The 15,492-nt window shown below is 42.6% G+C and overlaps 1 protein-coding gene across 1 annotated transcript in view; it reads right to left on the bottom strand.

The window, feature by feature from the left end:
- The window catches only part of ATP6V0A4 (ATPase H+ transporting V0 subunit a4), a 45,963-nt gene extending 31,611 nt beyond the window's left edge, over window positions 1–14,352 (bottom strand). Inside the window, exons 1-7 of the mRNA XM_033432376.2 lie at window positions 14,264–14,352; window positions 7,396–7,521; window positions 6,783–6,877; window positions 5,453–5,579; window positions 3,180–3,262; window positions 2,662–2,755; window positions 222–434 (exon numbers count right to left, since the gene is read on the bottom strand). Coding sequence (XP_033288267.2) covers window positions 222–434; window positions 2,662–2,755; window positions 3,180–3,262; window positions 5,453–5,579; window positions 6,783–6,877; window positions 7,396–7,521; window positions 14,264–14,341 — 816 coding nt within the window. The 5' untranslated portion in view covers window positions 14,342–14,352. The remainder of the gene's footprint in view (window positions 1–221; window positions 435–2,661; window positions 2,756–3,179; window positions 3,263–5,452; window positions 5,580–6,782; window positions 6,878–7,395; window positions 7,522–14,263) is intronic.
- Window positions 14,353–15,492: the final 1,140 nt, after the last annotated feature.

The following is a 15,492-nucleotide window of genomic DNA, read 5'->3' as shown; positions in this document are numbered from 1 at the left end:
CTAAGATCAAAGAAATGGTGCATGTTTATCAAACGCTGAGAAGAGCGGGAGTTTCTGACACGCGCCCACGCCCTGGGTAAGGACCGAAGGCGCAAAGATAAAGGAGACAATACTACCAGGTGAGGTTCGCTTGACTTAGGAGGCTGACCAGCTGAGGGCCTGGCAGAGAGGCTGCTCAGGCTGGATGTGACTCCCCGCCTCCCGCTCCACGCGCCACGCACCATGCCTTGCTCCAGTGCCCTCCTGATGCGCACGGCGTCTGCCACCGGGAACCAGATCTCAGCGATGACGCACTGCTGGGTGACGTCGATGTTGCACATGTTCAGGATGTGGTAAATGGCCTTCATCTTGTGCACTTTGATGACCCAGGAGTGCCAGCTGGCAGCTGCTTCTTGCAGGAGGTGCTGACGGTGAGACTCTGTCTGTGTTATGACCTGGGCAAAAAATACCAACAGCAAAACAAGGGGCACTCATGGAGATGCCGGACAACGTGCCAACAATGGAGGCTCATGGGCCATGGAGGCGTCCTCTGCTCCTGGCCCCCTCTTCCGGCCTGCAGCTCTCACCCGGCCTTTCACTCTCAGGAGCAGTTTATCTCCCCCACTAGAGGTTAAAACCCTCAGGCAAGGACTATATCTTCCTTTTCTTCTAAATTCCTTACAGTACTATTGCGATGTATTGAATTGTGTCCTCCCCAGAAGACATGCTGAAGTCCTAACCCCTGGTAACTGTGAATGGGATCTTATTTGGAAATAGGGTCTTTGCAGATATAATCGAGTTAAAATGAGGTCATAAAATGAGGCGTAGGGTGGGCACTGTTCCAGTGTGACTGGTGTTTTTATAAGAAATTTGGACATGGAGGCACACAGGGAAGATATGTGTGATGCAGGCAGAGGCCAGAGTGATGCAGCTACAAAGGAAGGACCATCAAGGACTGCTGACAACGCCAGAGGCTAGGAAGATCCTTAGTCAACTCGGGCAGCTATAATGAAGTACCGTAGACTGGGTGCCTTATAAACAACAGAAAGTTTTCACAGTTCTGGAAGCTGGAAGTCTGAGATCAGAATGCCAGCACGGTTGGGTGAAGGCCTCTTCTGGGTTGCAGACCTCAAATTCTAACCTCACATGGCAGAAAGCGCAAGCAAGCTCTCTGGGGTCTTTTTTAGAAGGACGCTAATCCCATCCACGAGGACTCCACCCTCACGACCTAATCACCTCCTGGAAGGTCCCACCTCCCGACACCATCACCTTGGGCATTAGGTTTTTGACATTCAAATTTGGGGGCAATACAAACACTCAAACCATAGGAGAACAGGTAAGGAAGGATCATTTCCTAGTGCGTTCAGAGGAAGCCTGGCTCTGCTGGCCCCTTGATTTCAGACTTTTCACCTCAGAACTGTGAGAGAATAAATTTCTGTTGTTTTAAGCCCCGCAGTTTGTGGTAACTTGTTATAGCAGCAATAGGAAACAAATACACCCATCAAAATGCCTTACATACATAACCTCTCCAATAAATGACAAATAAATGAATGAATGAAGGAATGAATAGGCAATTTGGCCCCCACAGAATTTATTTAGTGGAATTAGTTTTTGTTCTGGTGACACAACACAGAAACCCTCTTCAGCAACCTCTACACGGGGCTACTCAAGTCGTCCGAAATGTAAGTTTAGCATAACTTCCATTCTCCTCATGCAGTTTTCATAAAATCCAGCAGAGTATTTGGGGGGAAAGGACTTCAAGGGTAATTGCTTCAGGGAACCACGGTCTCCCTGACAAGTGACAAAGAGGGAACAGAGAGGATTAGAACAATTAAACACAGCTTCTTCTGGGAAGATAAAGATGTTTGTTAGCCTAGGAGTTTCGAAAAACACACACACCTAATTTCTAAAGATACTCATCGAGGACCTAGAACTGTGCTGACCAATATAGCAGCCGCATTTTATACAAATAAAAATCCCGTCCCCCAGTTGCACTAGCCACGATTCAAGTGCTTCGTGGTCACATGTGGCCCATGGCTGTCGCACTGGACTTGCAGGTTATATAACATTTTCACCACCACAGAGAGTTCTATTGGACAGGGCTGGTCTGGAATAGGCGATTTGCTGTAGGCCCAGCTCCTTTCAGTGACTACTTGCAAAGCTTATTGAAGAAAATCATATGTGTTGAGAGCCATCCTAGCTGATGACAGATTCGAGAAGAGGATATGAATTGGGGGCGTGTTCATATGTGAAACTAGACTCACTGTCTTGTCAGAATTAATTGCTTGGCTCACACAACTGGGCAATTCCGTGGAAAAAGAATCAGCAAGACTGGCTGGTCGACTTAATTGGCTAGTGAGTTGTATCACAGATGCGGCCTAGGCCAGTCTGGCAATAAAAGGCTCCTTTTATCAGACTGGGGTGGGCACCTGCAGGTTGACCAGGGCTGTGGTTAATTCTAAGCCCAGGCAAAGCATCACTGACATGCAGAATCATCACCGTGAGCTTAGTGAACACTGTTTCCTAATTACGAAGCCTCCTGCCGCAACAGCCAGAAGAGCATAGCAGACGTTCCAGCCGGCCTTGGAGCAAGGTCCCTGGGAGACAGGGCTTATAAGGAAGTGGCAGACGTAGCCCATCGGCAGCCCCCGCTCGGGTCACCAGCCCGAACGCCTCACTCACAGTGATTAAATCTTCCAGCCTCATGTTGACACCATCCAGCATCTCTCTGCGCTCCGACGCCGGCTCTGGGCAGGGGTATATGGTGGCTCGAAACCTGTGTTTCATACATTTCAAAGGACACACATGGGTTATTGCCAAGAAGCCTTCTGCACATCCTTTTACGCTAACCCATCATTTGCCCACTTTGGTTAGATGACCGCCTTCCCCTAGGTTCTACGTATTGTACTCAATGTATTGCACACACCCTGACCTAATCCTGACCCAAATTGCTGATGAAAAGAGCCCTTGGGCTTCCCTGGTGGCGCAGTGGTTGGGAGTCCGCCTGCCGATGCAGGGGACACGGGTTCGTGCCCCGGTCCAGGAAGATCCCACATGCCGCAGAGCGGCTGGGCCCGTGAGCCATGGCCGCTGAGCCTGCGCGTCCGGAGCCTGTGCTCCGCAACAGGAGAAGCCACAACACTGAGAGGCCTGCGTACCGCAGCAAAAAAAAAAAAAAAAAGCCCTTAATAGCCACTTACCCATCACAAATCTTCTTGATTTTCTGCCTGAGCTGCTCTCCTTGATAAAATATGATGAATATATTCTTTTTAATTTCTTCTCTCTGGAAAATCAAAACAGTAAAAAATATATTTTTAGAAAATTTTAAAATTTTCTAAATTTAAAATTGGAAAACTTAAACTTCTACCAGTTGATTGAAGTTTGTAACTCATGACGGTTGAGGGCAAGGCCACTGAGGCAGGCTGGGCGGGGCCCCCAGGAAGGCCGATACAGCCTTAAAGGGACCACCTTGCTGTTTGCTACACTATTTGGATCACAGCTGAGCCTTGTGTTCAGCTCTAAGCCCTGTGCTTAAGAGGTGTGTTAAGAAAACACCCAGAAGAGAGGGACCAGGGTGTTGCAAGTCTTAAAATAAAGAGAGCTGACCTAGCTCACCAGAGTAAACTCATACACAACATTGACATTTCAGCGGGGACTGGGTGTTTGATATTTAACAAAGGTAGAGCCAGGTCTAATGCTGCACTCACACACTCACTGTATGCCCGTACGAACCCTGATTAAATGCAATTTAAAACTCCAAGTTTGACATTTCACAAGAAAGGAAAAAATATGCATTTCACAAGAATACCTGGAAAAGTTCAACTTTTACTGTAAGCAAAGAAATGTGCTGTTTTACTCTATTTAGTTTGGGATGGGGGGGTAAAGGCAAAATGAAACCCATTGTTGGAAAAGCGGTAACAAATCCAACGCACTCATCACACACCACTCGGGTGTCATGTATCTTTGGAATCAGGTACGACCCCACTGAAAAGCCATTTGTCAGGACCTATCAGGGGTCATGAAAATGCTCACACCCTTTAAGCCAGCAATCCTATTTCCTGAATTCATACCATGGAAATACTTCAAAATAAAAATCCACACGCATGAAGATGCTTATCATAGTGTCTATATTCTGGAGAAAAATTGGAAATAAAGTGTCTAATAATAGACGGTTAACGTCCCATCAACTCAATGGAAATATGAGGCACCAACTGAAAATATCAGAACGAACTCTCTTTGCTAGTTGCTCATGGGAGCAGGGAAGTATTTCAGGATTTGGGGAACTGACTGCTTTACATTATGTGAAGGAACAAAGGTTCCTTCAACCGTGGAGTTCACCCCTAGTCCTTTGCTGAATCTCTCAGATCCTTCTTTGTCTCTGGATCCACCAGAACCAGGAATCCATTCTGATCTCATGCTATCTGTTCAGTGATCTTCAATGTCATGAGGCTAAAGTTATCTTACTTTGTAAATACTCTCTCTGCCACCATGACTATTCCATGTCAAAACATGATAGTGAAAAGGAATGATTCAATGTCGAATTTTAAAATAATATTTATAAATGGCACATAATAATACGGGAGGGAATTTATGTTATTTAAATCAAGAGAAGGCCAAAAAAAAATGATTTCCATGCTATTACTACAACCATATTAAATTACACCTGCTTACGGCTATGGACTAGAGAGAAAGAGGACAAGAAAAAAATAAAGACGTTAGAATGGTAATACGTTTTTTTTTTTTTAAACAAGTGCTTTTTTCTTATTTTAAATTGTATTTGTTTTAACAGTGAAGTTGTTTTCCATGAAATAAAACTTAAAATTACATTTTTTTAGCCTCTACTATAGACAAGATTATGACTCTTTTAGAAATAAGCCCAACTTCTTGGAATTAAAAAGTAAGTGGATTTAAATACTAGCCGGAAGGGTGGAGGAAGCATACCCTACAGATTTAGTAGCGATGACCGTGTGGCACTCAGTGAAGGGGACCCTCAAAATCTTCGTTCGAAGTGTGTGGCCCACTGACTACCAGCAACTAACAGCAAGCTGATTAGAAATTCGGGCTCCCGGGCACCACCACCCACTGAATCAGAATCTGTCGATACACTGAACAAGATCTCATGCTCCCATGAACACTGGAGCTTGGGACGCACTGACCTCAATCAGTTCTCAGTGCTATGTGATGAAGACACAGCTGCCACTCCACGTGGCACTACTACAGCTAAGTTTCCAGGAACTGGTACAGCTACGGTATTTGGAGGAATGAACACTTACGAGGTGTTAACAAGACTCAGTCCTTTCATGGGTATTTTTTAAAAGGAGGGGCTGGGGAGGAAAAAAGAAAAGAAAGGAGAAAAAAAGGAAATAGATGTTAGCTTCATAGAGCTAAAGACTCAGTGTTTGAGAGAATGAAACCCTTCTGGTGGGGCTACAGAAAATTTCAGAAAACATTTCCTGCAGCCTGAGATACCCACTGTAACGGGATCTTCCAGAACTGTGTCCATCTCACTGAACTTTAAGTAGATGTTTCCTCGGCAAATTCGCCACAGCAGCCTCTCAAAGGAAGCCATCCTCTCCCGGTTGACCACACCAGCCGTGAACCTGGGCAGTCAGAAGAGGACATATTACTGAGGCACAGGGTGCGGGGTGCAGAGAAAAGGCCCTGTAGGATAGGAAGATGTGCTATCACAAGGTGGAGGACCACCTTCCCTCTGAGCGGGAGGTAAGGACATAGCCCTGATGGGCAGGGGCCACAAGACCACTCTGGATCCCAGCCCCAACTTTCCCCAAGTCCCTTTTGACCTCCTGTTTCCTTTGACATGTCCGGGTTTCCTTAATCATCCCAATACTATACATTCACTTATTTGCAATTAAAAATACGATAGACCATTCATTATAGCATTGTAGCTAAAGGGAACAAGTGTTCAATCTGCTCAACGATGGTCTCTATGAGTTTATACAAATAAGGTACTAAAACTGAAACATATATATTGATTTCTACACATCTCTGCTTTTACAGCCATCTAGGTATCTAGATAATTTCTGATCCGAACTTTTCAAATGAACTTTAGAATGGTTACTTTCACTGGCCTATTACTTTAAATGTACATTGATTCTGTATTACCTTCTGATCAAATATTTTCAATACATATTTTCCTTGCCATTTCAAATTCAATGTCTAGTGCCTCAAATAGCATGCCCCCAAGTACCTATTGAATAAAAAACTAGAATTCTAAAACTCACTTTCATCAGTTTTACTTGGACACTGAATGAAATCCCACCATTTTGAATCACCACACATTTTGGTGGGTATTATCACATCCTATTACCTCTACTTGTGGAAGACACGATTGCATAACTACCTCATCGCTAATTACACTCAAACTTCACACTCCAAATCTATTTTATTACCAAAACAGTATTTCAGAGACAAGGAAAAAAAAAACATGTATCCCATAATTGTTCCAAAGCCAGGGAACAGTTGTGAAACCCCATCTAAACAATTATCACTACATCCTTCCCACGTGGAGACAATACACACATCGCACTCTTCAGACTCAAGAAGGTCAGTATCACCATAAACAAGGTAACACTACCTGCAACTCCACTAACCTGGTCAGGTTAGACTTGGGTTTATTACTGGTGGAGGCCTTACAGTCGTGTGAAAGAGTCCTCATGCCGGTCGCTATTTGTCCATTCATTCATTCATTCACTCAAACACTCAGGGAAATGTTGCGCCGGGCACTGAGCCACGGACCAGGGAGCGATCTACACATAACCTTCAGAGCAGAGAGTTTCACTAACCCCAGCTTTCCACTCATGTATGCAGGTGTAGGTCTTAACTCCAGGAGACCAGAAGTGTCTTCCATAAAGAAATCATCAGCTAAATTGGTTTCCGTCTGAAAGTCAAAGAATCACTATTTTCATTTAAATGTATTTAGACTACCTTAAAACCACACCTCATAGTTTTGTCTGCTTTTAATGATATTTCAATTTTCCACAAATAGTTAGAATTCAAAAGGTAGACTGCTTAGACCTGATCTATTTTTCTGTTTTAAATAAAGATTTATGTGTGTGTCAAAAAAAAAAAAGGTAGAGTGCCCCTTGACAGATCAAAAAGCTTCCGCAGTCTCTTCCTACCAAAATCCCAAACCTGCTCAAACTAACTGGTGCTTTTTTCTGACTTCCACTTCCGTCTGGGCCATTTGGGGCACATACTTTTTAGTGAGCACCTTAATATTTTTGCATTCATTTCAACCAGTACCACATGCCACCCTAACCCTCCCCCTCCCCCTCGGCCCAGCCATGTGACAGAAACAGCGCAATTTATTCATATTCCAAACCAGCCAGTTGTCGATATGGAAATTTGAGGTTCTGGAGGAAAAGGCCCTTGAATAAATAGTCCCCAAATTACAACCTCAAAGAAGTCCTGGGTTTTCTTCAGGAGATGTTTGAATTCAGTCAGTTCTAGAAAGCTTTTCTTCAAAGCCTGATAGTTCTCATTGGCTTCCTGTAACTCTCCTTCCAGTTTTTCTAGAGCAGTCTATGCAGGAGGGAAAAGAAAGTAAGCCGGGCAGAAAGCACTATGACATTTCCTGTACATTAACCGTAACGGATAACTAAATATCAAAGCGGTATTCAGTGCATCACAAGGTAGCTTGAAGTTGAGAGGCCTGTTCAGTCAAACTCAGCAAGATTGTAGAGCTGTAAGTAAAGCCACTCACAGGAGTTCTCTCATCAAATGGGGAGGATCAGAAAACAATCTGGGGGAAGGGACGTTAGCTGCATGAGGAAGTGAAGGCATTTCAGCAAGTCACGTCTCTTCCCCCATTTTAAACACTGAATGGGGAAGCTGGAGTAAATTTACATGTTGAGAATTCCTTCTGCCCCAAACACGTTGTAGTGATAAAATACAAAATATATTTTCTCATAAGATATAAAAAGAGAAACCACCAGTTCTGAGTTGGGGGGGCCTGGAGAACCAGGTACAAGCAAGTGAAAAAGGCAACACAGAGAAGGGTGAGCACAGAAGGCAAGATGACAAAAACGAAGAAGAAACCAATCTCCCTTTCAAGTGAGGCTACAAAAAGAATATGGCTCATGAAGAAATCTAATGATAGGAAAAGCCACCAACAAAATCAACAATCAGAACACAAAATCGCAGTGGGTGGAATTATTTTTACAGAATAGTCTGAAAGAGTTTTGAATGTTCGAAGAGATAAACAAAAGTATTACTTCCACTAAAAAGTAAAACAAGAAATTACTAAACAAACATGTCATAAAATGAAAGAACAGGAAGTATTAAAAAAGAACTACTTAGAAATCTTAAAAATGTAACATACAGCTACTGAAATTCAAAATCCAATAGGTGAGTAGGGACTTCCCTGGTGGTGTAGTGGTTAAGACTCCGCACTCCCAATGCAGGGGGCCTGGGTTCGATCCCTGGTCAGGGAACTAGATCCCACATGCATGCCACAACTAAGAGTTCGCATGCCACAACTAAGGAGCCCTTGAGCCGCAACCAAGACCCAGTGCAACCAAATAAATAAATATTAAGAAAAAAAATCCAACAGGTGAGGATCAACTCTCTACGGGACACAATTTGAGATTTAGCAAATAATGTTAAAATATGAAAGCTCATTTCTCATTCATCCAATATCCATCAACAATAGAATGGATAAAGTGTGGTACATTAAATAAAAGAAACACTACCCAGCAGTGAAAATGAATTAATTTCAGAAACATGAAAAATACAAAATTCAGGTAGTGATTATCTCCAAGGGAGGAGGGGAGGGGTGAGATGAGGGGCACACAGAGGGCTTTAAGAGCATCACTGCAGTCACCTTTCATCTTATACAGGGTGGTGACACTTGATATTTGCTATATCATTATTCTTTGTACCATACATGTATTTTCTAAAAATCCTAATACACCAATTATTTAATAAAAACAATTACAAATAAATCCGTACTTAAACACATAGTAGTGAAACTGTAGAACAAAGACAAAACCTTAAAGGCCATTGAGGGAAAAAAGACATATAATCCACAAAGGAAGGAGCATTGAACCAGCAGCAGATTTTATGGGAAAAATTTACTAAGCGTGTATCTCCAGATGTTAAGCTTAACTATAATCTACAGCTTTCAACCCAAGAGAAGGGTGAAAAGGGTTGAAGGGTATTACAGAAAGGCAGGAAAGGGGAGGAAAACAACAAAGGCATGGTATAACAAAGAGTCAGTAACTCAGTAATCACAATAAATGAAAATGGATTAAGGTCACCTATTAAAAGACTGACAGTATCATTGCTGATGTTTTAAAAATCCATCTAAGAGACACCCTTACCAAAGAAATTAAACAAACAAAAAATAAAAAGATATCCATGCAAATGTTAGTTCCTATCTTCTAAAAAAAGCACCTTAATATCAGACAAAATTGAATATTTAACATTTTTCAAACATACTTTAGTAGGGAGACTACATAATGAACCCACACACTGGTCACCCAGCTTCAATTGCATCCCATTCCTTCCCCTCTCAAAAACAATCACTACCCTGAATTTTGAACACTGACTATAGGTGGCACAAGTTGGGGAAAAAAATGAAATCCTCATTTCTTTTCTTTTTTTTTTTTATAAATTTATTTATTTATTTATTTTTGGCTGCATTGCGTCTTCGTTACTGCACGCAGGCTTCAGTAGTTGTGGCACGCGGGCTCAGCAGTTGTGGCTCACGGGCTCCAGAGCGCAGGCTCAGTAGTTGTGGCTCATGGGCCCAGTTGCTCCATGGCATGTGGGATCCTCCCGGACCAGGGTTTGAACCCATGTCCCCCGCATTGGCTGGCGGACTTCTCAACCACTGTGCCACCAGGGAAGCCCCAAAATCCTCATTTCTTAACCATCTGCTCTATCCATTTAATGATTCCATTAAAAGTAATGCTGCCATTAAAAATATTTTGGAGGACTATGCAGTATCTAAGAAGTGGTTTACAACATGATGGTAAATGGAAAAGTAGAAAACTATAATGTATATTATGGATACGTAGTTATAAAAAATACAGCTGGCAAGAATAAAAACAGAAAAATTAAGTCAGTTTATGCTGAGATGGTAGATTTGTGGGTAGATTTTATTTCCTGAATTATTATTCCCTCTAGGATTGCTACGAAAGCCTCTTTAGAAATTCTGCAAGGCAAGGGCCCAAGCCACTGTGTACTACTGCCAGGATTCTCCTTTCTAGGAATGTGGGAGGAACACTCAAGTCACTGCCAGATCAGCTGAATCAACTAACCAATCCCCGTGATCAATGGTAAGACAGATATTACTCTCATAAGCACATGTTGTTTTAATTTCATCTTTACAATAAATAGTATCTAGAAGGAAAATACTGAGCAAAGACTGTTGGCACGCATCTGACTGCCCCTTATCTAACTGGTTATTATTACAAATGTGTACAGTTTCAAACCAACCAGTCAGTCCATAACAAACTCACTGGGATGAAGTGATTTTTTAAGCTCCTGTCTAAAACATATAACCAATGTCAATTTGGAAATAAAAATACTTTTTACCTGTTTAATAAAAGCAAGAGACTCCATGCGTGTCAAGTTTCAATGTAATATCAAAGAATGTCTGCAATTATTTGAAAAGGCTATTAAAATTCTCCTCCCTTTTCCAACTACCTATTGTGCAAGGCTGAACTCTCTTTACATACTTCAATGAGAATAACATATCCCAACAGATTTAAAGTAGAACAGACGTGAGAAGTCAGTCTTCTGTTAAGCCATGCATTTAAGAAATTTGCAAACAACCTCACTCTTTTCACTAAAGTTTTCGTTTTGGAAAATACTATTATTTTTCGTTAAAAAAATGTTAACATGTAATGAGATATTGTTATTTTTAAATGAGTTACAGTAAGTCACCTACTTACCAATGAGTTCTGTTCCAAGAGCGCGTTTGTAAGTCCAATTTGTTTGTAAGTCCAACAAAATTAACCTAGGTACTCAACTAACAACACAATCGGCTATGTAGTACTGTATTGTAATAGGTTTATAATAGTTTTCACACAAATAATACATGAAAAACAAACACAAAAAATAAAAAATACATTCTTAATCTTACAGTACAGTACTTTGAAAGGTACAACTGTACAGTACAACAGCTGGCATACGGAGGCTGGCATCGAGTGAACAGGCAAGAAGAGTTACTGACTGGAGGAGGGAGAGGAGGTGGGAGATGGTAGAGCTGAAGGACTGTCAGCAACAGGAGACGGAGGGCAAGCTGCCATTTCACTCATGCCTGACACTGATGGAACAGGTTCTGGTTCTTTGCTGGAACCAGATGCACGTTCACATCTTTGAAAGTTTGCAACTTGAAGGTTCGTATGTAGGGGACCCACTGTAATAACTATTTTGCTTTTTTCCAGTTTTAGTTCCTAATGCAGTAATATCAGTAAATATAACCCTCATAAATAAAGCTCTTTGGGATCCTCAATATCGTATAAGAGTATACAATCAAGGGACCTGCCCGAGAACAGTGGAGAACTTGAGAGGTAGGACAGGAGAGCGGGCTTTGCTGCCAGAATGGGCCTGACATAGGCAAGAAGGGAACCATCATACATTCTCAAGCAGGGAAGTGACAAGATAGAGCGACACCATGACAAAAATTAGGCTGGCGGTAGGGAGGCAGAATGGACTGGAATGAAAAGAGGATGAAAAAGATTATACATATGGATAACTGAGCCACTTTGCTGAACGCCAGAAACTAACACAACACTGTAAAAAAAAAAAAAGAATGAAATAGTTAAGAAGAAAGTTGGAAAACTAGGAAAACTTCTGCCAAAACTCAGAAATAAGATTAGAGTGACTTTGCAGCAACATGGATGGACCTAGAGATTATCATACTAAGTGAAGTGAGTCAGGCAGAGAAAGACAAATATGATATCACTTATATGCAGAATCTAAAAAAAGTTACAAATGAACTTATTTATGCACACAGGCATAGAAAACAAATTTAAGGTTACCAAAGGGGAAGGGGAGGAGGGATAAATTAGGAATTTGAGATTAACAGATACACACTACCATATATGAAATAGATAAACAACAAAGTCGTATTACATAGCACAGGGAACAATGTCTTCTAATAACCTATTATGGAAAAGAACCTGAAAAAGAACATATATGTGTATATGTATAACTGACTCACTTTGCTGTACACCAGAAACTAACACAACATTGTAAATCAACCATACAGTCAATTAAAAAAAAAAGATTATGGTAAAAACATGAGCCATTAAGATATCTCACAGTCCACAAGATCAGCTCTAGGTGTTTGGGAAGGTAAGGGGGATAACAGCCGGGGTGGGGAGCTGTTGATTAACAGGGCTGGTATTAGAAGACTAGTGATAAGACTGAAACTGGAGATGACTTTATGGAAATCCGATTCATATGGATTAAAAACGTTCTCCCCAAACATCCAGATTTTAATAAGACAAGATCCAAAATATTTCCTAGGGGAGTTGCCAGCCTCATATTTCTGTTAGAGGATTTAGATTTATACTACTGATGGCTCCAACAATGTCAAGAATTTTAAGTTATCTTAAAAGAAAACAAAAAACAAACGAGAAAACCCAGCCAGAGATAAGGTTCAACTCGATGAAGCTCCTTACCTGCCCGCCTCCCTTAGGGAGCCCTTCCTCCTCTGACAATAAAAAGTCCAATTTTTTTTTATCAAGATCTACAGGGCTGGGACTTCCCTGGTGGTGCAGTGGTTAAGAATCCGCCTGCCAATGCACGGTACATGGGTTCGAGCCCTGGTCCGGGAAGATCCCACATGCCACGGAGCAACTAAGCCCGTGCGCCACAACGACTGAGCCTGTGCTCTAGAGCCCGTGAGCCACAACTACTGAACCCGTGTGCCACAACTACTGAAGCTCTTGCGCCCAGAGCCCGTGCTCCGCAACAAGAGAAGCCACCGCAATGAGAAGCCCGTGCACCTCGACGAAGAGTAGCCCCCGCTCACCAAAACTAGAGAAAGCCCGCGCACAGCAACGAAGACCCAACGCAGCCAAAAATAAATAAATAAATTTATTTTTGAAAAAAGATCTACAGGGCCTTCTGGGATCTGGCTCTGCCTACCTTTCGGCATCCTCTCCCTCTGCCTCACCCTGCCTTCTCCACCACCTGCTCTAGAGGGCTCCTAGAGGGCAAGGCCACGTTTCACTTCTCTCTAAGGTGCCCTGTGCGTGGCAGGTACTCAGTGTTTTATAAAAGCAACTAGACAGAAAGGGGAAAGAAAGAGGAAGGGCCTCACCGGCCACAGTGACCTTGGCTAAAGAAAACTGCTGTCTTCTCACACTTGACCTCAGGAGCCAGTCTGAGGAGAGGCCTCAATCCAGACTGGAACAAATGCATCAGCTATTTCCCACCACACAGATAATTAGAAAACAACCCATTGGATCCAGCAATTCCACTTCTGGGTATTTTATCCAAAGGAAATGAAATCACTATCTTAAAAAGATATCGACATCCCCATGTTCACTGCAGAATTAACAATAGCCAAGACATGGAAAAACACAAGTGTCCACCAACAGATGCGTGGATAAAGAATATGTGGTATATATACACAAAGGAATATTATTCAGCCATAAAAAGGGAAGGAAATCCTGCCATTGCGACATGGATGTACCTCGAGGGCATTCTGCTAAGTGAGGTGAGTCAGGTTGAGAAAGACAAATACTGTATGATCTCACTTACATGTGGAATGTGGAGCCTAAAAAGAAACTAAACTCAGAGATACAGAGAATAGATTGGTGGTTGCCAGAGGCGGGGTGAGGGGGGGTGGGTGAAATGGGTGAAGGGGATCAAAAGGTGCAAATTTCCAGTTATAAAATAAGTCCTGGGAATGTAATGTACAGCATGATGACTGTCGTTTTAAAAAAGAAGAAAGAAAAAAAGAAAACCTCCCACTGTGCCAGTGTAAGGTCTGTTCAGTGGCATCATATAGACAAAACTTTGCTACCTGTCAGAATCTTATGTCCCAAAGGAAACCACTCCTCAAAGTGGAGTGAGCCTCCCTAGGGCTACGTTGAGAAAGAGAGCTCTCTCCTGGATCAGGGAGAGTGACTCTAAAAATTGCACCATGGGATTTTCCTGGGGGAGTAACACTGAAAAGTGGAACAACACATAAATCCGCCTCCCCGCCTTCAGCAACGGGGTAAAGGACCCATGAGAGGCTTGCAGAGGCCCCAGGAGACAGACGTCGTGACTGTCCTCAGTAAAGTCGCAAAGAACCTACCTCCAGGGTAATCATTTCCCGTGGGAGAGGGGTCGACGGGGACTTCTCAGGCACCTGAATCTCAATCTCATTTTGCATCTGATCTTCCAGAAAACCTGAGGGACAAAACCCCACCAGAGAGCCCGAGGTGATTGTATTTTCTCATACCTACGAAATGGGGTCAAGCAGGACAGGTGCCTTTCCCAGCTCAGCTGCCTGAATTGCCCTGGGGACCTGCCACACCACCTGGATCCCATCTCTAACCTCTCCGACCCATCTCCAGGATCACCTAGAGTAGCATTACACATAGGGGCATATTACAGGACATCAGCCCTGCAAACCGTTTCCCTCCCTGCCAGTTCACTTTTAGACAGCAAGCAGAAAATTGGCTCACGGAGGATTCTCTCCAGCGATTCACACCTTCTGACTTCATTCACAAATTTCCTTTGGAAGCGGCTCTCATTCACATTTAACTAGAAGGGGGGGAAGAAACCACAAGGCACACATTAGTAGCAGCTGCTGCCAACATATTCTCTTTGGTTATTTTATTATATTTTTTTAATGCTGGAGAATGTTGCTGGAATCGTCTTAGGACTAGATACTTCTGTGCACAAGACAGGAGAGTTCCAGGCAAAACACACCTTGATGTTCTTACACTCAACCCCCCAAATGCCTTAAGCTCTGGCCTCCTTAGACTTCTAAGAGTCCTCCTGTAGCTAAGGTTTCCTTATTTTTAGCTGCACTGACTATCCAAATTGCCTTGAATTCCTCAATGGAGTCATGCATATGGCAGGACCTTGAAAACTGCACAGCTCCCTGCAATGTATCCCTGTCTTCAAGAAAAAGTCAGCGTCCTTGTGGTGGTGACTTCACAGCTCAGCCCAATAAATGTTATTGAGGAACTGCCCCATGTCAGGTCCTGAGCTAGGAACTAGGGCCACAAAGAACAAGACATGACCCTTCTCTGCAGGGCTTACTTTTGACCCTGACCTTAGTGAGAAAATAAAGAGTTCAATTTTCTAAATTGGATTCAAAAGATTTTGGTGAGGATCTAAACTGCCTCTGGGAAATGATAACCCAACATCATACTCAAGACAGTCCAATAGTGACAGATGGTGAACAGACTTCTCATGGTGATCATTTTGAAATGAAAAGAAATACCGATATCCTGGTATCATTGTATACCGGGAACTAACATAGTCATAGGTGTAGGTCAATTATACTTCAGAAACAAACCAACTCATAGAAAA

The sequence above is a fragment of the Orcinus orca genome, chromosome 9 (assembly GCF_937001465.1).
Source record: "Orcinus orca chromosome 9, mOrcOrc1.1, whole genome shotgun sequence".
Classification (NCBI taxonomy): Eukaryota; Metazoa; Chordata; class Mammalia; order Artiodactyla; family Delphinidae; genus Orcinus; species Orcinus orca.
This window is presented reverse-complemented; position numbering and strand designations above follow the sequence as displayed.